General features: G+C 61.0%; 1 protein-coding gene across 3 annotated transcripts; it reads left to right on the plus strand.

Moving 5' to 3' along the window:
• Positions 1-6,867: 6,867 nt before the first annotated feature.
• NBL1 (NBL1, DAN family BMP antagonist) lies at positions 6,868-21,855 on the plus strand. Of its 3 annotated transcripts, XM_065929951.1 has the most exons (5): positions 10,378-10,548; positions 10,883-11,026; positions 16,416-16,610; positions 16,716-16,827; positions 18,223-21,855. In XM_065929951.1, exons 3-5 carry the CDS (start codon positions 16,444-16,446, stop codon positions 18,472-18,474), a joined length of 531 nt encoding a protein of 176 aa, XP_065786023.1. In that variant the 5' UTR covers positions 10,378-10,548; positions 10,883-11,026; positions 16,416-16,443; the 3' UTR covers positions 18,475-21,855. The 3 variants fall into 3 exon arrangements, with proteins under 3 accessions (XP_065786021.1, XP_065786022.1, XP_065786023.1); XM_065929949.1 differs by lacking the exons at positions 10,378-10,548; positions 10,883-11,026 and adding an exon at positions 6,868-7,838; XM_065929950.1 differs by lacking the exons at positions 10,378-10,548; positions 10,883-11,026 and adding an exon at positions 8,804-8,949.
• Positions 21,856-22,113: the final 258 nt, after the last annotated feature.

Consider the following 22,113-nt stretch of genomic DNA (forward strand, 5'->3'; position numbering starts at 1 on the left):
GCAGAATCTCTGCCCAATCTTCCCAGGGCCTCCCGGCCTTCAGCGCCTCCCCCTCCCGTCAGTCCTAACTCAGTTTAATGCATGTTGTTTCCCGTTCACAAATTTTCAGTGGCTCCCCAATAATGAGCAAAATACCGGTCCACATTTCTTAGCCTAGCATTGAAGGGCCTCCACCGTGTAGCCCCTATCTCTTCCTCCCTCTGTATGCCCCCGACCCCTTCCCTGGAGTAAGACAGAGGCCAAGAGCAGGATCTCGAGCCACGCTATCGGGGTTTGAGTCCTATTCTGACACTTGACTCAGTGCCAACGGGCTTTGAGTTCTTTGCTCTGTCCACGCCTCCCATGTGGTGCCCACGGTAAGGAATCCACCTGCCAACGCAGAAGATGTAAGAGGCGCGGCTCAACCCCGGGGTCGGGAAGACCCCCTGGAGGACGGCACGGCAGCCCACTCCAGTCTTCCTGCCTGGAGAGTCCCTCGGACAGAGGAGCCGGGCGGGCTGCAGTCCACGGGGTCGCACAGAGCCAGACACACCTGCAGCGACTTAGCACGCATATGCCTCAGTCTCCTCATCTGTAAATGGGAGCAACGATGCCCATCTCAAAAGTGATCATGGGAACATACAAAACTCCTTTTGCACGGTGCTTGGTATTCAGTCATTTGAGACTATTATTGTTGCCCCCTTTGAATCTGTTCTCCACCTGGCAGCCAGGGAGCATTAAACTGGGCTATGTCAGCCCTCCACTCAGCCTTCCGGCGCCTTCCCATCCCACTGGAATGAAAGTCAGCAACACGGACTCCGGCACCCTTCCCGATGCCGCCCTCCACCTGCCCGTCCACCAGCTCCCTGTTTTTCCTGCAGCCTCCTGTCCCCGCTGTGTCTGAGCACACGGGTTGTTCCCGTGCTTCCCCCGGGGCCCCCACAACTCGCCCCTCGTCTCCTTCCTGGCTTTATTCAGCGGGTCCTTCTCGGGGGGTCCCCCCAGACAGCTCTGGCTTTTGTGACCCTCCCCCCCACCGCCCCGCCCCCCACGCCCCGCCCCACGTCTCTACTTTTCCTCTTTGGCCTTTATCACAACCCCACAGCTTGTATTTGGACCTACGTATTTTGTTGGTGATCTGTCTCCTCCCGCTAAAATGCAAGCTCTCTGAGGGCAGATATCTTTACCATTTTGGAGAGATTTTGTTTTGCTTGTTTGCTTGGAGGGTGTTTTTTTCTTTTTTTCCGACTGCCACATCCTTAGGACCTGAATAGAGCCTGGAGCATAGTAGGCACTCGACCAATATTCACTGAAAAACTGAATGTTAGTCTCTTCCCTCTATTTCAGTCGAGTTAGTTATCTATTCCTGAAACGCATCTTTCCTAGGAGTGACAAATGCATTCAAACAAACTACAGTTGTTTCACAAGCCGTCGGTATCCCTTTCGGTGGTTTCCTAGCGCTATGTTAAGACGGATTCTGAGGCTGGGACTTCCCTGGCGGCCCAGCTGCTGAGAGTCCGCACTTTCCACGCAGGGGGCCCAGGTTCCATCCCCGTCAGGGAACGGGATCCCGCACGCCACAGCTGAAGATCCCGGGTGCTGCAGCTAAGGCCTGACATGGCCAAACACACAAATATTTAAAGAAAAGAAAAAGCACCGTGAGGCCGTTTCTGGGCCAGTCCAGAAGGTGTACGTTAGTGGTCTCTGCTGCGGTGCTCTGAGGTCTGAGCGTCGCGTGCTTGTCCAGAGCAAACCCGTTTTTCCAGGCGCTTCCTTTCTGGGTGTGGACTGCTTTCCCAACCGGCCCGAGTCCTGCCCGTGCCTCGAGGCGTCTTCCTTCCAGGGCAGGCCTTATGCTTCCCTCTGTCTCCAGGTCCTGGTGCTGTGCTAGACACTTATGAATATATGTGTAATAACATGTGTCAATTCAGTCTCTCAGTCGTGTCTGACTCTTTGCGACCCCATGGACTGCAGCACGACATCACCAACTCCCAGAGCTTGCTCAAACTCATGTCCATCGACTCAGTGATGCCATCCAACCATCTCTCATCCTCTGACGTCCCCTTCTCCTCCTGCCCTCAGTCTTTCCCAGCATCAGGGTCTTTTCCAATGAGTCAGCTCTTCGCATCAGGTGGCCAAAGTATTTGAGTTTCAGCTTCAGCGTCAGCCCTTCCAATAAATATTCAGGACTTGATTTCCTTTAGGATGGACTGGTTGGATCTCCTTGCAGTCCAAGGGACTCTCAAGAGTCTTCTCCAACACCACAGTTCAAAAGCATCAGTTCTTCGACGTTCAGATTTCTTTATGGTTCAACTTTCACATCCATAAGTGACTACTGGAAAAACCATAGCTTTGACTAGACAGACCTTTGTTGGCAAAAATAATGTCTGCTTCTTAATATGCTGTTTAGGTTGGTCATAGTTTTTCTTCCAAAGAGCAAGTGCCTTTTATATATTGTTTTAATCAAGACTTTTAGGGAAGTAAATAACAAACTCCTTAAGATCAGCTTAAGATTGTAAGCTGAATCTTAGGATTCAGGTGAATTCTAAGGAAAGGTGAATATTGAGGGGTGGATGAGAACCAAAGCCTTGTCAGCTCCTTCAGCAGCCAGCATTCTCTAGAATCCTGGCCCTAATGCGATTGAGCTCACCAGCCCAGTCCCCGGCCTCTCAGCCCAGACTCCTGAGAGGCCGGACTCGACTGGCCCGGCCTGGGTCGGCTGTCTCTGCGGGCCACGCTCTGGCCAGGAGGGCAGGCTCGTGGGGACACCCCTGGCTGCTGACCGCCTCGTGCTGGCCGGAGGGTGTGCTCGGAAGCCGGGTCCCTGGCAGAGGGGCCACACAGATACCCACGTGATGTTCTTCCGTGCCTTCTTTTTCTCCAATATCCACATTCCTAAGCAGGAGGATTCTTCAATGAATTTATCTGGAGCACAAAAACCTTGAGGGAGAAAAAGAAACCAAACAACTGTTCTGTGGGATGTTAAATACTCACAGAAGGACCAACTCTTGAGGAGAGAGAAAATTTCTGCTCCTACTCTCTGTGGATATGTGTGGGCAGCTGGGAGCTGAGAAGTGGAAGAATGGAGAAGGAACTTAATAAAAGAAGGGACTTGCCTCACACTGCCCAGCACCCCAGCCCGGTTCTCCGCGCTGTCCACAGCGGCAGGGCGGGGGATCCCAGGCACGAGGCCCTTTCTGGAGAGCCCAGCTCTGGGCCGGCAGGTGGAGGTGGGGGGTGTTCCCCGGGGATCTGGGAACCCCAGCTGAGGGAAGCTGGGGGTCTGATGGGGGAGGAAGCAAACAAGGGGCAAAGTGAGAGGCTGGAGGTCGCCCCCGTCACCCCGGGGCTGGCACGTAGGCCACGCTCCTGCAGGCATCGGTGTCCTCGTTACTCGCGACGAGCAAACAGCCGTAACCACCACTGCAGTGGAAACGGGAGCTTCCCTGGAGTCAGACCGACGTGAGTTCACATGTCCGCTTTGAAATTCCCAGAACTGAGGTCTCCTCTCTGACCCTCCTCTTTTCTCGTCTCCCCCTTCTTAGCCCTCGGTCCCTCTTGTTTAGTTTCAGTTTCCCGCCTTACTACAAAGGGCGTCTGACATCCCCCCACGGCGCCCAGCTCCCCTCATTTCTGCGCTCATCCGGGGCGGTGTCCACACCTCCCACAGCAGCCTTCCCCGGGGCAGACCCCAGAGGGCGTCACGTCCTCACCTCCTTCTGCTTTCTGTGAGCCCGCGGCGGGGCCCAGAGTCCTCCCGGACCCCAGGGACGAGGAGGAGCAGGCCAGAGCCAGCCTGGGGGTGAGCCCGGAGTCAGGCGACCTGATTCTGCTCTCGGATCTGCTTGCCGACTCGCCCAGGGAACCTCGGCACATCCTCTGCGTCGGTGGGAAGGGACAATGGGACTCCAGCAGCCTTCCCTTCCTCCGGGCCAGCTGGGGCCAGGCTCCAGGCTCCACGTACACATCCCTCCGCGAACTCTCCCCGTCAGCGCGCACCTGGGCACTGTTAAAACTCCTGTTTCGCAGATGAGGAAACTGAGGCTCAGGGCACGCATTCCGTGGGTGAGGTGAGAGAACGCTTGGCGCCGCAGCCTGGGTTTGATCCAGGGACTCTGACTCCCTGCACAAACCTCCCTAAAATAGCTTTCATTTTCTGGGGCGTGTGCTATTTTCCAGGAACCGTGCCGAGTACTTTGCATCCATTTATCTCCTTGAGTCCCGGCTCCTTCTCATCATAATCTACCTCAAACGTCGCCTCTTTGCCGTGTCTTCTGAGGCTCAGCCCTCGCCCCGGCTTGCTCAGCTCCTCTGTAACACTCGGATGATGAGAAACCCATTCTTCTGTGTATGCGTCCCTGCTCTGGCTCCCTGTGGCAGAACTGAAGCTTCCTGAGGCCTGGGACCTTGCTGGTCTGGCCTGTTGTTGTGGCCCTGACACCTCTGTGCCTGTTTGGCACATAGTCGGCACCATAAGTATTTGCTAATAAATCAGGGAGTCCCAACGACTCTGGAGGACACGCCGTTGCCAGCTGCATGTTGCAGGGAAGGAAATCGAGGCCCAGACAGGAAACAACTTGCAGAGTCCTGGGTGATGGAGCAAGGATGCAAACCCAAGCAGGAAGCCTCCAGAACCTGCCGTGATGATTCCTCCACAGCCTCTCCCACCCACACACTTGGACACGCAGACACCCTTGGTCTTCATCTTGCAGGAGATGGAGGACTATAGCTGTCCCGGGCCCGGTACCCACCTTCTGAGTCAGCAGACCAGCCTGGCAAGGAGGGCCCCGGCTCGCTCTCCCCCTCTCTCCGGGAGCGCAGAGCTTTGGACCCCTGTCGAGGCCAGGCTGACGGGATTAGAGGAAACAGCTGGCCCAAGTCTGTGCCCTGTGGGAGGGAGCTCACATTCCCGGGACTCCGGGAGGGGAGCAGCTCCCCGTGGCCCAGTCACATTCCAGGTCGGTCATTTTCCTGAGCCCAGATGTCTGCTAATGAGCTGGGGAGAGAGGCTTTCAGCCCTCTACCCCAGAGCTGGGCCCCGCATTGCCTCGGCCCCAGGAGGCTGGCCCGGGGCCAGCAGGCTCTGGCTGTAGGCCTGTGCCGGGTGCCAGCCAGGCCTGTTGGGGCAACTGGCGCACGCCTGCCAACCAGGTGCATCTCCGTGCGCTTGGAGACTCTGACGTGACAGGTTCTGCCTTTCCCACTGGGGCCCACCACCCTGGGTCCTAGCAGTGCCCGAGGCAGTCAGGAGGGGGCGGTGGACCCAGGAGCATGGGCTTTGGGGTCTTCATGGGTCTGGGTTCAAGTCTGGACTTTGTCCATCACTAGTGGTGTGATTTTGGGAGGGTAACTAGACTTTCTTTCTTTTTTGTAACTAGGCTTTTGACGCCTTGATTTTTCTCATCTGTAAAATGGGAATAATGGTAGGATTGTGGTCAGGACTCCATACAGTAAAGCAAGCATGGTGCTTAGCATAATGCCTGGCACATAGTGATAGCTGTTGACAGTATTAGCAAGTCACCTTCTAGACTCTGTGTTCACGTGGTAGCCTTCTTGTAATTACCAGTCTTCACCAAACAGATGTGACCTAATCCCAAACCCCATGTCCTTGATTCGATGGTTGGGTGGCTGAACTGTCAAGGGCTCTCTGTGTGACTTGACAAACTCATGAGGCATCCCGGTTTGCTTCCTGAAGTGGGTTCTTACAAAGTGTGCTTCCCTGGTGGCTCAGACGGTAAAGAGTCTACCTGCAATGCAGGAGACCCGGGTTCGATCCTTGGGTCGGGAAGATCCTCTGGAGAAGGGGATGGCAACCCACTCCAGTGTTCTTGCCTGGAGATTCCCATGGACAGGGGAGCCTGGCGGGCTACAGTCCATGGGGTCACAGAGTCAGACATGACTAAGCGACCAACACTTTCACTTACCAAGTGTAGACGTCCAGCCAGCCCCTGCCCCACCAGGGGTCCACATTGAGAGGGGCAGTGTTGAGCACAAAGGCCAGCATTTCCTGAGTGCCTACTATGTACCAGGCAGTCAGGCTAGAACCCATGAGACGTGTCCCTCCAACAGATGGTCACTGGCCTTCCTGTTACCGAGTGACTGTGAGCCAGTGACTTGGCCTCTCTCTTGGTTTTGGTTCTTTCACTGGTGAAGTGGGGACAACAATACTGTTTATTTCATAGATTTATTGTGCGGGTGGAAAGTGCTTAGAATGGGACCAGGCACTTAGTATAGGAAGGTGCTCAATATGCCTGAGCTGTTACGAGAGCTATTACAGTGATCCTCGTGGGAACACTTACGGGGGATAACAGTTCCTTAATGCAGCAAAATATATTGTACCCCTGTTTGCCAAGCCCTGGGGAAGTGCACTAACAGAGGTGATCACTGCCTTCAAGGAGCCCATGGTCAAGTAGAGGAAAAAGATCTACTCAGCTGGTCTAGGGGGAAAGTACCAGGAACAGAGGTGTGTATCCAGTGCTTCCAGGATCACACCAGAGGAGTGAGGGGTTTATGCTCCTTGAATCTTGGGAAGGCTGTCCAATCTGGGGCTGGAAGAGTGTCTTTACTAGGAGATGAAAGGAGGGGAAGGGAAGCCCAGGCAGAGGGAACAGCATAAGCAAGAACTTGGAGGCATGGAGAGACAGTGCCGGGTTTGGAGAGGCGGACAGGCCAGCCTACGCCATGGAGTTAGCAGCAGCCCGCTAGAAGCCACCAGCATGCTGAGCAACCCGAATGAGCGGAGCGGCTTCCATCTGGGAGCTTCCAGCCGGGGTAGGGTGAAACAGCCGAGCACCAACCACTGCAAAAGAACGCAAAGTTCTGCAACGGGGTCTGTCCTGAGCTACTACTTTTCAGCAACAAAGCTATTTTTTTCACTTCATTGGCGAACCTAACAGAGAGGGCATGACCGAAACGCGCCTGAGTGCCCAAGTGCAGCCTGATTCATCGGGTACCCCTCCTCCCCCAGGAGCTGAGGCCGGCCGCCTGCACTGGGCGCTGGGATCATCCCAGGAGCCGGAGAAGCGAGTTCAGTTTCTGGCACTCGGAATGGTCCTCCTCGGGACTCTCAGACCCTTCTCTGCACGCGTAAGCCAAGTGTTCAGAGCGGAGGCGAGGCCCGGCGGAGGTCGGATGCCACCGGAATCTAAAGAGCTCAGACCGGCCTCGGTCGTGAGCCGGGAGCGGGTCGGGTTTGGCGCGCGGCTCGCGGGGCTGGGGCGCCACGCCCTCGGAGCAAGTCAGCAGCGCCCAGTTCCCAGAAAAAGGAGCGCCCCTCCGCCTTTGTCACCCGGCGGCCCGGCGCGGCCCGGTAGCCCAGGGCTCGGGGAACGGGAGGCGGAGAGCAGTCCGAGCGCGGAGAAATCCGGCGGAGGGTGCTTTAAAGGAACGATCGGGGGGCGCCGGGTTCTCGGCCCCGCCTCTGGGGCACCCCCCGGTAGCTCCTCCGCGCCGTCGGACCGCGTCCGACCCCGGCCCGGGGCTCGAGGGCGGAGAGGGGAGAGGGGGCCGGGGCCGGGCGGCCGAAGCGCCCCCTCCTGCGCGCCGGGAGGGGCGCGGCCCCGGCGCCCGCCCGCTCTTTCTTTCTCGCGTCCCTCCCTCCGCGGCGCCCGCCCTCGCTCCCTATTTGGAGCGGAGACACCCCTGACGTCGGAGCCGCTCGGCTCGCCGCTCCCCCGCACCGCGCGCCCGCCCGGGGCCGCAGACGGCGCTAGCGCAGCCCAGCCGAGCCTCGCGGAGCCGCCGCCAGCCCTGCCGGCAGCCTCCCCGAGCCTCCCGGGGGTGCCGCGCCCACCCGCCGCGGCCCGCAGACAGCCCCGCAGGAACCGGAGGGCGCGCCGCGCTCCCCTTCGCCGCGCGCGGTAAGTCCCGCCCGGGCCGGCGCGCGGGCGCCCGGCTTCCAGAGGCTTCGGCCGCGGGCGTAGCGTCGCGCACCCCCGGGCACCGTGCGGAGGCGCCGCTGCCGAGCCCTGGGAGCCCCGGGCGGCTCTGAGACCCCGGGGCCGGGGGGAACGCGGGCGCGGCGCGGGGTGGCCATGGAGCGCCCCGGCCGCCCCGAGCCGGTCCCCCGACTCACCCGGGTTTTCCATCGCTCGGTCGGAGATCCGCGGCCGAGCAAGGGGGTGCGCGGCCGAGAGGAAGCCGGGCGGCGGGTGGAGGGCCGGGTCGGGCCGCGCGGGCGCCGGGGCAGCGCCCGGAGCTCGGCCGCCGGGGCCCGCGCGTCTCCCCCGGCTCTGCCCCGGGGGCCTCGCCGTGCCGCGAGCCTCTTCTCTCCGGGACGTTGCTGCCTCCTTTCTGTCTCCAGGCGTCTGTCTTCCCATCTGGCTGTCTCCGTCTCTCGATTTCCGTTCCCCTCGTCCTCTGGGTCTGCCGCTTTCTTTCTGTTTCTCCCTCCTGCCCGTTTCCCGTTTCCCTGGGCTGGTGCCTGCCTTTCCGTTTGCCCTCCGCCCTCCGCCCGCCCCGCGCTGGGAGCCCCCGGCTCGCGCTCTCTGTCTCCCGGTGTCTGTGCGTCTCCCTGGTGCCTCCCACCCCCCACCGGATCGGAGGCTCGGGGCCCCCCAGCGGAGTCCGGGAACAGTTCCCTAGACCGGGGGAAAGGAGCGAAAGCCTCCCCTGCCTTCCGCCTGCCCCCCGGGGCCGGGCCGGGGTGGGGGTCGTCTCCCTGGAACTTAGTCAGGGGCAGGGGAGTCGGCCTTTCCGGGGGCTCAGCTTCCTTGAGTCCCACCCCCGCGAGGCGGCCTGGACAACTGGGCCGCGCTGCCGGCCACCTGCCCGCCCCGCTGCCTGGGCGGGGCGGCTCGGATCTTTTACAGGACGCAGCCGAGGGGGCAGCTGGCCGCCTCGGAGTGGCCGGGGGCGCGGGGCGGGGGGTGGCCGGCACCCGGGGACAAGGGCACATTTTCAGCGTTTCCGAGGTCCTCACCTAGCTGGAGGACAGCAGCCTGTAACTCCAGGAACCCCAGGAAAACAGAGGTCAGGGCCGGAGGCCAAAGGCTGGGCTGCGGGCCGGGGGAGGGTGGGGGTGGGGGTGGGGAAGCAATTTGTCAACAAGGAGCCCCTCACCCTTTGTTACTGTGGCAACCACCGGCCTCCTGAAACTCCTCCAGATGCTGGGGCTGCTGCTTGGGTGTGGTTTGCCCCTAGTTGGGGCCAAAGAAAAGGCGAGGCTGGAGCATCGGTGACCCCCCCTCGACCCCCCGCATCCGCTAAACTGGACCTCCTTCTCCTGGGCCTATGTGCTGGAGGGTGGACCCGGGAAGTGTGCGTTTGCCCGCGAGCTATCTTCATCCTTTAAAGTGAAATTTCCAAGTGAGTTAGCGCCTTCTCCCCACCCCCAGCCCCTGGGGTCGCAGGCGGTAGGGCGGGCGGGACGCGGGTACCCGCAGCAGTGGGACTTCTGCCGAGCAGATGTCTGTCTAGGCGGGCCCTGCAGCCGCTCATTAGCATCGATTTGTTTTGGAGACAGTTTGTGGCCCAGAGGGTCTGCGGGCAGGAGGGCCGTGGTCTGGGTTGGGGCGGGGGTGTAGTCGGGGAGGTGGAGCTGCCCCGCGAGGCAGGCGGCCGGCCTTCTGGGCCTGGGCCTGGCCCTTCGTGTGTCCCCCCCACCCCCGGGGTTCAGATGTGCTCTGCCAGCGCTGACGGTAGGAAGGAAGCCACGCTGCGCTGACGGGGGTCATGGAGTCACGGTGGCTCTAAGCAGCGTGCTGGAGCTGGACTTCTCTTGAGACCATCTGCTGAGATAGGCTTTGCCAGGCCCTGCTTCCCATTTCACGGGACCAGATGGGAGGCTGGGGCAGGTGAAACCAGCGGTCAGTGGCCTGGCCCCTAACCGTGGTCCTGTCCTGCCCCCAGGCACACACAGCGAGGCAGAGGATGAGCTTGGGCCCGAGTCTGTCCCCGGGCCCCAGAGAGGGCCTGCGGCGCAGATCGGGGCCGGGGTCTGGGCCTGCCGCCCCCGCCCCCGGTGGCCCCATTCGAGGAAGTCCCGGCAGACACTCCTTCCAGGACCTGCGGTGGCTGCCTCGCCCTTGCTGGTCACCCAGCCCAGGGCCGCGGCCGGGAACGCCACGCCCTCCGCACCGGCAGCGTGCGCGGCCTGGCCGCCGGGCCCTGCCTGTTTTCACTAAGTTGCTGTTTTCTCGGGGACCCCGGCCCTTCAGCCAGGGGCCCAAGGATTAGCGTCTGAGCAGGGTCTTCCCCTCTGCGCCCACCTTGGCAAGCAGAAAACCCTCACCCAGCCGTCGTCTCATCTGCCTGAGTTTCTTCCCCTAAATTCAGTTCCTTCAAGGCAGACGCAGCCCTGGGTTTAGATATTCTGGGACCCGCTGGGGATCTGGCAGGAGGGAGGCAGAGGGGGACGGGGGCGTGGAGGCAGAAGGGCGTGGGCAGGGTTCAGAGAGGGTGAGTAGCCCTGAGTGACTCCAAGCCGGCGCTCCCGGGACATCTGCTGAGCACCGCCTGTGCCGGGCGCCCTCTCCCGAATTTTCCTCGCGCTCTGCAGTTTAACTCACAGCTGCCCTGAGAGGTGCCCCCGTCCTGCAGACTAGGAAACTGAGACACAGAAAGGCCCAGGTGAGGGAATCCCCTGGCGGCCCAGCGGTCAGGGCTTGCTGCTTTGACGGCCAGGGGCCTGGGTTCCATCCCAGTTCGGGGAACCGAGGTCCCGCAAGCTGCACAGTGGCCAACGGAAGAAAAATAAAAAGGTTCAAGCGGGTGAGCTAGGGTTTGAACCAGGGTCTGTCACAGCCTCAGCTGTGAATGGAGGAGACCCAGACCCTGGCCTTTGTGTATGTTGGGGGGGTGGGGGGAGGAGGAAGATGGGGAGGGCTAGAGACTGGGGGCATCCAGTTTGATCCATTTGGGAAACAAGTCCCCACAAACCCCGCTGCCCTCTGTGCGAATCCAGGTGTCACCTGAGCCCACGGGGAGGACCCGCCAGCCTTGAGTGGAGAGGTTTGCAGAGGAGGCTCGGGAAGGCGGACGTGGGAGCTGGGGACAGGCTGGCCTTCTGCTAAGGAAGCCTTTTCTGCCCCTGTGTGTGTGTCTGGGGGTGAGTGGACCATTGTATCAAGACAGTGCTGGATTACCTGCCCTTAAGGACCCTGAACACTCGGATTTACCCAGGAGAGGAAACGGAGAGGGTGATGATTCACTGGTTTTGTGACGCTGACTCTGCTCTGCACTGGGCGCTCTGCAGCGGGAAGGGGCGGGCCAGGGGTCTGCCTTGAAACCTAAGTCCCTCTGGTGAATGTAAGGTTTGATGGCAGGCTCTAGGCCCGGGCGGGGCGGGGGGGGTGGCTGCTGTCAGCCGTGCTGTTCTGGGGACCCTTCCCTGGGGAGCTGGGGGGCTCCTGACCTGACCGGGCCTCAGCTCCACATGGGACCGGGCTCACGTGCGTGGGTCCTGACCGTGGGGTCGGCATATCCAGGGCTGGGCCGGGTGCCTGAGTTGTTGGCAAGCATCTCGGGGAAGATGCCGGGTTCTGCAGGGTGTGGGGACCAGCAGGCCTGACTCGGAAGCCGGCGTCCTTGCTGCCCCCACCCCGCCTTTGCCCAGGAAGCTTCCAGGGCAGGTGTCCCATGTCTTTTCCCTGCCCTCGTCCCTGAGTGGGAGACACAGGCTGCCGCTTCTTGCTCCGTGCCTCAGTCTCCCCGCTGCTGGGTCGGCCTCTGTCCCCTCGCCTCTGCGGGGGAACATCTCCCTGTGGTGTTGGCAGCCTCGGATGTATCAGGGGTCGGCATGAGGCCTCTGGGGATCCTGAGGGCTTGGGTCTGGGAGTGGACGGTGGGGTGGTAAGAAGGTTCCCATGCTGGGCTGGGGATGCCCTCACTGTGGCCCCCCGACAGCTCCGAGGAAGGCTGGAAGCTCCAGGGAGCGGGGGTCTACCGTGGCCGCACGCCCGTCTGCAGGGGTCCGGAGTGGGATTTGAACTCTGCCCTGTGGGGCGCCCAAGCTTCCAGCCCTGGCTGTGGCTGAACCCCAGAGAGCTGCTCGGCCTAAGAGACACAGCCTCCGCTGCTGGGGCGGGGTGGGGAGGCCTGGCCTCTTGCGTGTTCCGGATCGTTCCTTGGCTTCCGCTTCTGTGAGCCTTCCTGAGGTTATCCTGCTGCTGTCTGTGTCAGACCTCGGCTTTAGTCAGCACTAGTTGTGTCAGTCAGCTTGAGCAAATCTCTTAACCTCCTGGTGCCTCCGTTTCTTCATCTGTAAAATGGGGAGAATACAGTATCTGTTTCCTAGAACTGAATAAATGAATATATATATATATGTATATATAAGCCTTACAGGGCTTCCCTGCTGGCTCAGCGTCTGCCTGCAATGCGGGAGACCTGGGTTCAATCTCGGTCGGGAAGATCCCCTGGAGAAGGAGATGGTAACCCACTCCGGTACTCTTGTCTGGAAAATTCCATGGATGGTGGAGCCTGGTGGGCTACAGTCCGTGGGGTCACAAAGAGTCGGACACGACTGAGCAGCTTCACTCACTGTGAGCCCTAGAACAGCGCCTGGCCCACAGTCAGGAGCAGCTCTAACTACGGGGAAGCAAAGAGGGGGTGTGCTGGGCTAATACCCACAACCCCTCCTGGCCTGACTGTGCCGGTAACTAACTATACTCCTGAGTTCAGTCCAGAATGGAGATTCTCTGCCCGCCCCGCCGACCCCAGCTGTCTGACTGCTGCTCTGAACAGCTGCTTGCTCATTACCCACCTCCCTCAACCTCCCCTCCAGGCTCTGAACCCCTGGGGGCCCCCAACCTCAGCCCCCAGACGGTGCTTGGGAGACCAGCGTCCCACTGCAGGGAACCGCACGGTCTAGAGGAAGGACACTGCTCGGCCTGACCGCTGGGGGCCCTGGGACCACCCCTCTGCAAAACACGGGGGTCAGCTTGGGGGGACCCCCTTCCCCCTCTGGCATTCTGGGCGACCCATGACTTGTGTGAGACCCGGGGGAGGTTCTCAAGTCTCAGGAAGGAAGGTCCGACTGTTGTGTCAAAAAAACCCACAGCCAAACAACTGAGCTGCTGCTTAGAAAAACAAAACACAAGCCAACCAAACATAAAACCTGCTAGCGAAGAGCTGGCCCCAGTGTGGGGGGCAGCAGGGGCTCTTGGGGGCTGGGTGGGAGGGTGGGCTCCCTGCCTCCTGGCCCAGCTCCTAGCTTTGGCTCTGATGCCAGCCCAGCCTCCTCGTCACGCCCCGGGGGAAGGGCACCGTCCTGAGTGGGGAGCCTGCGAGCTGCTCCCATCGCATACTGGCCGTGGTTTTCAAGGACGGGGCTCCACTCCTGTCGTGGGGCCGAGGTCACTGGGCACAGAGAGGCGACCTGTACTGCTGGACCCGTGCGGCTCCTGGGTGGGGGGCCTGGGGCCGGAACTTAGGAGGCTCCCGGACCGGGCTTCTGCTGGAGCTCAGGGCTGCTGGCTCCGGGAGGCCGAGCGTGGCCGGGACGGGGTGTGGGGAGAGGCCGGGCCTGGCGGAGTGGGTTGGAGCACCCCATTGTGGGCCCAGCTGGCCCTTAGCTGTGCCCGAGACGGGGAGGAGGGAGCTGAGGGAGGCGGTTTCTTCCTCAGCGTCTTTCATTCCTCCTCGGCGTCTGCTACAACCTGACCCGTGGGACCAGTCCTCACCCTCCAGGGTGGCGGGTCTCCTGAAGCATCGTCATCCCATCTCTGCTGAGCCTTGTTGTGAACCTCATGCCCATCTCAGTCCCTGAGTTGGGGTCCCGGCCCCCAGCCCCAGTTCCAGCATCTCCCCAAACCAACCCCGCGCTCACCTCTGCACGGCTTCTGCTCCCAGGCTTCACTCCCGTCCTAAGGGAGCCTACCGTCATTCCCTGCCCGCCTGACCTGGCCTTGTGAGGCGCCCTGCCGGGGTCAGGCATGGCACAAAAGTCCCTGGACTCTCCGAGATCTTGCTGGGGGCGCCCGTTAGGTGGGCCTCCTCCGGCGCTGGGCTCAGACCCTGACTCAGCGCCTGAGTGCCTAGGGATGGGAAGGGAGTTGGTGGGGTGATGGAGCCTCCTGGGTGCTAAGGGTGCCGGAAAATTAGGTCGCCAGTTAGGAACACGTCCGTTCTCTTTTCTTAGGTTGTGGCTGTCCTGAAAACACGGGCTTAGCTGTCGGTCTTGGGAGTGAGACCGGAAACGTGTGGGCGAGGGCCTGGGTCGGGACGCAGACTGCCCTGAAATGGGGCAGACCGTCTGGACTCGCCTCCCACCACTCTGCCCGCTGCACCCCTCCCCGCTGGGCTGGGAGCAGGGATCCCTCGGCCTCTGGGATCCAGCAAGATGGCACTTGTCTCTGCTTCCGGGGACCGCGTGCAGGGAGGTAGGGCAGGATCTGAGCTGAACCTTCTGGATGGAGGAGTAGAGCCCTGTGGAGGTGGTCGCAGCCCTGCAGGCCAGCCCCCGGGCCCGCGCTGGAAGCCCCGCAGAGCCCGCCCAGCGGGTCAGCCTGCAGGAGCCAGCAAGAGCCCCGAGCACGTCTCACTTCCCAGCTTTTCACCAAGTTCCTGCCCCTTTCAGCAGAAAGTGGGCCAAGGGTCAGGGTGGTTCTGCAGGACGTGTCCAGGCCTTGGCTAGCCTGACTAGGACCGGGCATCCGTGGGGCCGTTGGGACCGTACTTGGCCCTTGCTCCCAGTTCAGCCCCAGCCAGGCCCCTCTGGGGACTGCCCCGAGGCACAGAACCCCAGTTTGACTGAGCCAGGCCACTTCTTAAACCCGCCCTGCATATCAGAACCACCATGGAAGCTTGTAAAAAAAAAATAACAAGGCACCCCACCCTAGAACTTCCACTCCACGAGTCTACCAGGTGTGAAAATCAGCAGTCCAGGGCACCTCACTCATTTTATAGGCGGGGACCCTGAGGCTGGGGTGTCCAGGGTCCCCCGGCCATGTGGATGCCTGATCCCCAGTCCAGTGCCTTTCCCCCGTGTCCTGCCCCCAGAGGACCGCCTTGTAAGCATTGCCCTCATTTCCGAACCTCCCGAAACTTCCCTCCTCTACAGTTTTTGCAGTGGGGGCGTCGGTGAAACCTCCAGAGGATGAAGCTGGGGGACGCTGGGAAAGTCCTCTCTGAGCCCGCCCTTCGGACACACACGCTGCCCTGCAGCGCCCTCTGCTGGCAGATTCTAGTATCGCCTCGGTGCTTCGCTCCGGGCAGCTCAGAGGGTCAGGCCGCTGGCTTGGATTGTGTCTTATTTGACTCGGGGGGTAGATTGGAGCTGGAGACAGTGATGTGTGTGTTGACTCTGGACTTGCAGCATCCAGAAGAGAAATACAGTCTAGTTCGGGGTTGTTTTTTTTTTTTTCTACCCGACGTTCAGCCGGCCGAAGTGGCACAAGATTTCACAGTGGCACAGAGGTGGTTAGCTTTCCTGATGCCGGAGTGCCGACAGCCACGGGGACGGGAGATGTGGCCCTGGAGGACCCCCGGCAGAGCAGTGAGGAGGGGGCTAGTGGCTGCTCAGTACTCAACGGGGTGCCTGGAAACGGCTTTAGGACGCGCCACAGCCCGTTGTCACAGGGCATCACCCCCGCCCCTTTTACAGCACCCCCCTTTTTAGTTGAAGAAAGTGAGGTCCAGAGATAAACAGTGATCTGCTCGGGACTTCCCTGATGGCCCAGTGGCTGGGCCTCTGCACTCCTGATGCAGTGGGCGGGGTTTGGTCCCCGGCCAGGAGCTAGATCCCACGTGCTGCTGCAATGATTGAAGATCCTTCATGCCACCACTCAGACCCGATGCAGCCAGATAAATACCTGAGTGTTAAAAGTAACTCCTGAGAGTCCCTTGGACTGCAAGGAGATCTAGCCAGTCCATCCTAAAGGAGATCAGTCCTGGGTGTTCATTGGAAGGACTGATGCTGAAGCTGAAACTCCAATACTTTGGCCACCTGATGTGAAAATTTGACTCATTGGAAAAGACCCTGATGCTGGGAAAGATTGAGGGCAGGAGGAGAAGGGGACAACATAGGATGAGATGGTTGGATGGCATCACTGACTCAGTGGACATGAGTTTGAATAAACTCTGGGAGTTGGTGATGGACAGGGAGGTCTGATGTGCTGCAGTCCGTGGGGTTGCAGAGAGACAGGATTGAACTGAAATGACTGAAAAGTAACTTACTTCAAAGCTACAAAGTAAGTTATAAAGACAGCTAACACATATGGAGTGTGTATTAGCTGCTAGTCTCTCTGCTCAGAGTTTTTCATGAAATAGCTTATTTAATCTCCACGATACCCATCTGGTGCTCCTAGTACTAGCAGCCCCAGATCTGAGGTTCCTACAGGAGAAATAACTTGTCCAAGGTCGTGCTTGGCTGGGAAGCGGTAGAGATAGGGCTTGAACCCAGGGAGTCAGGGGTCGACGGGCACACCTGTGGCACCACTGCGCCCGCCCTCTGCCCAGCCTCCCGGGCCCTGCCGGCCTCACCTGCGGTCTGTGCTCAGTCCTAGGGCTCCAGAGGCCGCCGGCACGATGCTGCAGGTCCTGGTGGGGGCTGTCCTGCCCGTCATGGTGCTGGCTGCGCCTCCGCCCATCAACAAGCTGGCCCTGTTCCCGGATAAGAGCGCCTGGTGTGAGGCGAAGAACATCACCCAGATCGTGGGCCACAGCGGCTGTGAAGCGAAGTCCATCCAGAACAGGTGGGACCCCGGGGGCGGCGGCTGGGCGGGGTCCGCACAGGGGCCCAGGGGGAGGAAGGGGACGGGCTGCCCGCGGCGCACGGACCGCGGTCTCTCCTCTCGCAGGGCCTGCCTGGGACAGTGCTTCAGCTACAGCGTCCCCAACACCTTTCCACAGTCGACCGAGTCCCTGGTGCACTGCGACTCCTGCATGCCGGCCCAGTCCATGTGGGAGATCGTGAGTACCGCCCGCCGCGGCCTGGGCTCCCCCGGGCCTGGGCCCCGGGGGCAGGGCTCGGGGCTGGCGCTGGGGGCACATCCGTCACTTGTTGACATCCTTTCGGGGGCGTCCCGCTGTTACAGAATGAGACCCAGGTCTCCGCCGTGCCCCTTGAGGCCCAGCCACAAGCCATGCTCTGGCTCCGCAGGCTTCTGAGCGTCATCCTGCCTCTCCACCTCTGTTCCGGCTTGACCCCTGACACCAACCGCCTCCTTTCGGGCTCCCATGCCTACTTGGCTTGTGATCACCACAGGGCCTTTGCACCTGCCCTTTGCCCTGTTCAGCATCCCTTTCTCCCCCTCCCCACCTGGTTAACTTCCAGTCGCTCCTCTGTTCTTGGCCCAGCCAGCCTTTTCTCAGGCCCCGATCCGGATCCCCCAAGCACTGTGTACCCCCGCTTTGAGCATCTTTCACACACACACAGTTTTACTTTTCAAGTCTGCGTCCTCCGCTAGACTCTGAGTTCCTTGAAGGACCAGGCCTGGCCTTCAGAGCTGGCACGTCTGCAGAGCTGGCATGGAGAAGGTGTTTGTAGGAAGGAGGGAGAGACGAGGAAAGGAAAAAGGAATGGTGGCTAACGAACGCTAAGCGGGCTCATCTGGGGCGAGCCTCGGGCTGTGTGTGTGTGTGTGTGTGTGTGTGTGTGTGTGCGCACGTGAGCGCACGCGTGGAGGTGCGGTGAGGGTGGGGTGGGGGCCTGGAGGGGCGCATCCAGGAAGCAGCGTCTGGGTTTAGACCCAGAGGTTCAGGGGAAGTTAAGTGGGCAAAGTCTGGGGCAGCGGGGAGTGGGGTGGGTGGGCCAGGTCCTCCCAGGCAGAGGGAACTGCACGTGCAAATCTCGGGGAGATGAGGCAGCAGGGAGCTGGCGGGAGAGGGGCAAGGTCAAGGCTGGGGGGGTCTATGGCAGGAAGCCTGTGAGGAGTCAGGCAGTGGAAGCCCTGGGGGCTGGTTTCAGGCAGGGGCGGGCCGTTCGGGTCCCCTGGAGGGGTCTCCTGGCTGCCTGGGGCTAGGGAGGAAGGTGGCAGGACGTGGGGAGACAGGCCAGCAGGCTCCTGCAGGGACTCACCCCCCCATCTCTCCCCGACTGTGCCCAGGTGCCCTGGGGGGGCGCTCAGGCTTCCGGGGCCTCTGGGGTGACTCTTGGTCCCCTGATGCGGCCCCTGCGGCCTCCCTGCCTGCCCAGGCCCTTGGAAACGCCGCTCCTCTTCCGCCCGCCCTGCCCAGGTGCCCTGGGGGGGTGCTCAGGCTCCCGGGGCCTCTGGGGTGACTCCCGGTCCCCTGATGCGGCCCCGCGGCCTCCCTGCCTGCCCAGGCCCTTGGAAACGCCGCTCCTCTTCCGCCCGCTCTGCCCAGGTGACCTTGGAGTGCCCCGGCCACGAGGAGGTGCCTCGGGTGGACAAGCTGGTGGAGAAGATTCTGCATTGCAGCTGCCAGGCGTGCGGCAAGGAGCCCAGCCACGAGGGGCTGAGCGTCTACGTGCAGGCCGAGGACACGCAGGGCGCCCAGCCCGGTGCCCACGCCCACCCCCATCCCGGCGGGCAGGCCCCCGAGCCCGAGGACCCCCCCGGGGCCCCCCACGCCGAGGAAGAGGGGGCCGAGGACTGAGGCCCCCCGCGTCTTCCTCCCCTCCCGCTCCCTGTGGAATGTGGGGGTCTCGCCCTCCCGGGGAAGAGCTGGGGGGAGAGGCTGAAGCCCCACCTTTGGCACTGGTCGGACTTGGATTCAGACTTGGACTTGGAACGCTTCCCGGTTGCCATGGAGATCTGAAGGGGTGGGGCTGGGGCCAAGCTGCACAATTTAATATATTCCAGAGTGGGGGGCAGGGGTGGAGATCTTCAGGGCTCTTTTTCGGGGCGGGGCGGGGGAGCTCTTTTCCTGACCACCTCTGAGATATGTGCCCTTGGTTGGCGGGGAGAGGGGTCGCGGGCTAGGCTGCTGGGTTGGCGAGGCCGTCCAAACTGTGCCAAGGCCCACCCCCCCACCGCCCCCAGAGCAGCGTCTCCTGGTGGCACTGAGGTGGCCCTCCTGTCCTTGGGAGTCAGGCCTGGGCAGGCCCCCGCTGACTCCTGGCCCTGGGGCGGGGAGCCAGGCTCGCTGGCTTCTTCGGCTTCCCGGGGGGTGGCGGGAGGCAGGGGTGGAGGGGCCTTCTGGGCCGGGGCGGGGGACGACCCCGTCCGTCAGACAGCACCCCTCCCGCCCCCCTCCCTCCCACCCAGATCTTAGTGCCCCAATCCCTGTTCCAGGCCCCTCAAAGTTGATGGAGCCAGCCTCCCCATCTTGGGGAACTCTCTCTGCACATCCGATGGTGGGGAGGGGTCTCCCTTACCCAGAGGGTTCCCGGGACAGACGTGGTGGGGCGCGGACTCGGGGTGAGCCTCAAGAAAGGAAGGAGAGGAGGCGTGAGGCTGGTGGGGGGCCCCGGGTCCCTCCGAGGTGCTCCCGCGGCCGGCCCCGCCCCCCCTCCCAGCTGCACTTTAGCCCCGGAGGGGGCGGGGGTCCCGGGGTGGGGGCTGGCAGGCGGGAAGGGAGGAACCCCCCCAGCACCCACAGCTGCCTGCATCCGCTCTTCTGCCCCAGGGCCCCTGCCAGGGGGCGCCCCGGCCCTCACAGCTGACCCGACAAGAGCTTCTGGAGCTTGTAACCAGTAGACTGTCTCCCTGAGGGACCCTGAGTTTTCTCGTGAATGAATAAATTCCTTCAACGCCCGTGTTCTCTGCTGACCCAGGGCGCCCCGAGGGGAGGGCTGCGCATCGAGCCCTGGGAGGACCCCCAAGGCAGAGCTTGGTCTGCAGCCCCCCACATCCTAGGGGTCCCGCTTCCCTGCAGCCCCTCTCGGCTCTTGGTTCCCCACCTCCTTCCTGTGGAGGCTGTTGCTGGCCTCACATGTACCTTGGGTGAACCCCACTTCTGACTCTGACCTTTGACCCCCTGGGCCTGTGACACCTCCTACCCTCAGAGTGAGCCAGCCTCAGCCCTTCCCGGCACCCCAGCCTGGCTTGGCCTCAGGAGAAGGGGAAACAGACAAAAGCAGTGGTTACAGACTGATATGCAACGTGGGATGCTTTGCTAGGTACTTCTTGTAAATTGACTCACTTCACCCTCACCACTCGCTTGCGATGCAATTACTGTCCTCATTTTACAGAAGAGACATCAGAAGTACAGAGGAATTAAGTAACTTGCCTAGGGGTTGAGAAAAGTCTCCAGCAGGACTTGAACCCAGGCAGTCTGGCTGAATCACTCTTCTCAGTATAATCTTAGGAACTGCCGTTGGTTCAGTTCAGTTCAGTCGCTCAGTCGTGTCCGACTCTGCGACCCCATGGACTGCAGAGCGCCAGGCCTCCCTGTCCATCACCAACTCCGGGAGTTTACTCAGACTCACGTCCATTGAATCTGTGATGCCATCCAGCCATCTTATCCTCTGTTGTCCTCCTCTCCTCCCGCCTTCAATCTTTCTGTTTATTGATCACCTACTATGTGCCAGACTGGGTGCTTGACAATGCTTGGGGTCCTTTTCCCCTCAAAATGACCCTATGGATTTGATATCATTACCTGCATGTGGCCTCCCCAGCTCTGGAAGTTGGGGCTCCCAGACTCTCCACTGAGGCCAGCAAAGTGGCGGGAGAACTGTCTGACCCTTTCTTCCTCGCGTTGCTGTAACCACCACGCCAGGCAGTTTGTAGATGCCTGCTGAGTTGCTTCAGTCATGGCCGACTCTTTGCTGCCCTGTGGACTGTAACCCACCAGGCTCCTCCATCCATGGGATTCTCTAGGCAAGAACACCGGAGTGGCTTGCCATTTCCTTCTCCAGGGGATCTTCCCAACGCAGGGATCGAATCCGTGGTTCTTATGTCTCCTGCACTGGCGGGCAGGTTCTTTACCGCTAGCGCCACCCGGGAAGCTGTATCATTTCTCGTCTATGGGGGATCTTCATTTTGCAAATGTGAAGAGAGCGCCTTTTTGCTCTGGGAGTGCTTTCCGCCTGCAGGCAGAGAGTGGTGCCGGATTCCAGTCTCCCGCCCTCTGGTGCTGACAGTTGTGTGAACACGCCTGCCTCCTCCCGGGCACCACGCTTCCCCTGCCCGGCTGCTCTTCGCTGTTGTGTAGGTTGTGGACGTCCCAAGTGCAGAATGGCGCTGCTTGCGATTGTGCAGGACACACCGACCCTGGGTGGTCCTTTGTCGCCTGTTGTGGAATCAGGTTGGAGAAAAGTGTGTGTCCCCTGCACGCAGCCCTCAGGGACCTGTCAGTCAGGTGGGGACAACCTCTGGCCATATTAGTAAGTCCTTCTACACAGCTGGAGGCGGGGGCTGACTGGAGGGCACAGAGAAAGTACGCAGGGACCAGGTTCAAATGGAGGACTTCCTGGGGCGGTGTCCTTGGTACTAAGCCTCTGAGACCCGAGCATCCTCTTGGCAGAATGAGTCTTGATTAGCAGCTGCCTTCATTCATCCTGTGTATGAAACAGGTGGGGCATAAATGGATAGATACCTAAAGAAATAAAGGCTTCCCTGGGGGCTCAGACGGTAAAGCGTCTGTCTACAATGCGGGAGACCCAGGTTCAATCCCTGGGTGGGGAAGATCTCCTGGAAAAGGAAATGGCAACCCACTCCAGTACTCTTGCCTGGAAAATTCCATGGACGGAGGAGCGTGGTGGGCTACAGTCCATGGGGTCGGGAAGAGTCAGACATGACTGAGTGACTTCACTTTCACTTTCACATAAATTACTAAGAGGCTGCTTGGAGAGCCAGCAGGAAGCTGGGCTGCGATGCCAAGGAGGTGGCCAGCAGGTGGCAGGCCTGGAGCAGCAGCGGGAGTTCAGACTTCACGCTCTTTGCAGTCAGAGCCGTGGAGGTGTCTGCACAGAACTGGGCTTCAGCGAGATGAGAAACAGCCTTGTGGGAGGATGAGGTTTGGCCGGGGCAGGGGCTGGCTCTGGTGACCAGCTGGGAACCACAGGAGTCCAAGCAGGAGGTGATGGAGGCCAGAACTGGGTGGGGGTGGGGGAGGGCTAGGGAAGCGGGGCCGGGAGAGGTGCTGCTGATCAGACGTGCTGCTGATCGGACGTGCGAGCAGCCAGCCAGAGAGCCAGACTTAGAGGACGGAGACGCGGCGCTGGTTGTGCCTGTTCGCCGATGGGAGTGAGATGCGAATTACTGCCCGCTGATTTTTCCCTTGGCCAACCTCAAACTGAACCACCAAGAGCACCCAGAAGAAAAATTGCAGGTCCCCCCGCCACCGTTCACC

The sequence above is a fragment of the Muntiacus reevesi genome, chromosome 3 (genome assembly GCF_963930625.1).
Source record: "Muntiacus reevesi chromosome 3, mMunRee1.1, whole genome shotgun sequence".
NCBI lineage: Eukaryota > Metazoa > Chordata > Mammalia > Artiodactyla > Cervidae > Muntiacus > Muntiacus reevesi.